At 46.7% G+C, this 2,801-nt stretch overlaps 1 protein-coding gene across 1 annotated transcript; it reads right to left on the minus strand.

Annotated features, from left to right (window-relative positions):
• Positions 289 to 717, minus strand: LOC109226314 (RNA-directed DNA polymerase homolog). Its single transcript, XM_019391100.1, has one exon. It carries the CDS (start codon positions 715 to 717, stop codon positions 289 to 291), a length of 429 nt encoding a protein of 142 aa, XP_019246645.1.

The raw sequence follows: 2,801 nt of genomic DNA on the forward strand, positions 1-2,801 counted from the left end.
AACCAACACCGGTGCCGTAGTCAGAGCTGTCTTGAGCTTCTGAAAGCTCGCCTCACACTCATCCGACCATCTGAACTGGGCACCCTTCTGGGTCAATCTGGTCATCGGGGCTGCAATAGATGAAAACCCCTCCACGAACCGTCGATAGTAGCTTGCCAATCCCAAGAAACTCCGGATCTCTATAGCTGATGCTGGTCTAGGCCAGTTCTTGACTGCCTCTATCTTCTTTGGGTCCACCTGAATACCCTATGCTGATATAACATGACCCAGAAATGCAACTGAACTCAGTCAGAACTCACACTTGGAGTACTTGGCATATAACTGACTATCCCTCAGAGTCTGAAGAACCACCCTAAGGTGCTGCTCGTGCTCCTCCTGGCTGCGGGAATATATCAATATATCATCAATGAAAACTATCACGAATGAGTCTAAATAAGGCCTGAACACTCGGTTCATCAAGTCCATGAAAGCTGCTGGGGCATTTGTCAACCCGAATGACATAACCAAGAACTCATAATGCCCGTACCGAGTGCGGAAAGCTGTCTTAGGGACATCGGATGCCCTAATCCTAAACTGATGGTAGCCAGATCGCAAGTCAATCTTGGAAAATACCCTGGCACCCTGAAGCTGGTCGAACAAATCATCAATCCTCGGCAGTGGGTACTTATTCTTGATCGTTACCTTGTTCAATTGCCTGTAATCAATACACATTCTCATTGACCCATCCTTCTTCTTGACAAATAACACCGGCGCACCCCAAGGTGAGACACTGGGTCTAATGAAACCCTTCTCAAGCAAATCCTGCAACTGCTCCTTTAACTCTTTCAACTCCGGCGGGGCCATACGATATGCTGGGATAGAAATGGGCTGAGTGCCCGGTACCAGATCAATGCAGAAATAAATATCCCTGTCGGGTGGCATACTCGGCAGGTCTAAAGGAAAAACATCAGGGAACTCACAAACAACAGGCACAGAATCAATAGAGGGAACCTCAACACTGGAATCCCGAACATAGGCTAAGTAGGCCAAACACCCCTCTCGACCATACGTCGAGCCTTCACATACGATATAACACTGCGGGTAGAATGACCAGGAGTCCCTCTCCACTCTAAACAAATCATACCCGGTAAAGCTAAGGTCACAGTCTTGGCATGACAGTCCAAGATAGCGTGGTAAGGTGATAACCAGTCCATCCCCAATATAATATCGAAGTCAACCATGTCTAGAAGAAACAAATCTACACGAGTCTTAAGACCTCCAATCACCACAATACAAGAATGACGGACTCGATCGACCACAATAGAATCACCCGCCGGTGTAGACACATAGACAGGAACACTCAATGAATCACTAGGCATGACCAAATACGGCGCAAAATAAAATCGAGGCTTCTCTACCACAAACCAGAACAACACCTGCACCTCCACCTCTAATACATTTACTTTTACCTCCACCTCTAGCATCTCTACCTCCACCTCTAATACCTCTACCTCTAATACCTCTACCTCCACCTCTAGCTAACTGAGCAGGCTGGACGAGTCCCTCAATGAACCTCCTCACTCTCTCTCACGGTGGGAAGTATGATAAGAGCATGACGATCCAAGTCGATGAATCTGATCTCGTACTGAGTAACAGTCATAGAACCCTGCTGGGGACGCTCAAACTGCCTCTGATAGACCTCTCTCTGAGTTATGGGGAGAAACTTCTCAAGAAATAGCTGCGTGAACTGTCCTCAAGTCAAAGCTGGTGATCCTGCTGGTCTAGCAATAATCCTCCACCAAGTCTTGGCAGATCCAGACAAGCGAAATGTAGCAAAATCAACCCCCATTGGTCTCAACAATCCCCCTGTTCCGAGGAACCTCGTGACAACTGTCCAAATAATCATGGGGATCCTCAGTAGATGCACCGCTGAATGTAGTAGTGAAGAGCTTGGTGAAACTTATCCAACCTCCACAAAGCCTCTGAAGACGTAGCTGATCTATCGCTGATCTGTGCTGCTGCTCAGCTGAAGAAGCGGTACATGACTTCGCCATTTGCGAAGGGACAAGAGTAGAGGTTTCAATTTAGCATTTTGAGAAACAAAACCCCACGACAGGAAAGAACAAGTGTGAAGTTTTCCTAACTCTGTAGCCTCTGGGGGATAAATACAGACGTCTCCGTACCGATCCCTCAGACTCTACTGAGCTTGTTCGTGAATTGTGAGACATGTGTAACCTAGAGCTCTGATACCAACTTGTCACGATCCGGATCTCCCCACCCTCGGGGGTCGTGATGGCGCCTACTCGTAGAAGCTAGGCAAGCCACAAATCATAAACTCCTACCTACTTTATTTTAAATCCTTTTATCAATCATAACAACAAGCGTTAAATATTTAAATGACAGCGGAATATGAAATTAAAGCGGAAGACTTAAATTAAATATGTTGAACAATAATGTGGAATTCAACATGTGCCTCTACCCAAGAACTGGTGTCACAACATCCACGGACTACTAAGAGTACTAAATACAATCGTTTGAAAGAAATATAACACTGTTAGTCTCGAAAACATGAGATAACAGAATGAAATATAAGATAGAGGAGACGCCGGGCCTGCGGACGCGTGCAAGGCTACCTCGGAGTCTCGGTGGACTGAAGGCTGGCTTCCGAGCTACTGCTGCTATCCGGGACCTGGGTCTATGCAAAAGAGCACAGAGTGTAGTATCAGAACAACCGACCCCATGTGCTGGTAAGTGTCTAGCCTAACCTCGGCGAAGTAGTGACGAGGCTAGACAGGACTACCACGTAAACCTGTATAGTTATA

Source organism: Nicotiana attenuata, chromosome 5 (assembly GCF_001879085.1).
Source record: "Nicotiana attenuata strain UT chromosome 5, NIATTr2, whole genome shotgun sequence".
NCBI classification, from domain to species: domain Eukaryota; kingdom Viridiplantae; phylum Streptophyta; class Magnoliopsida; order Solanales; family Solanaceae; genus Nicotiana; species Nicotiana attenuata.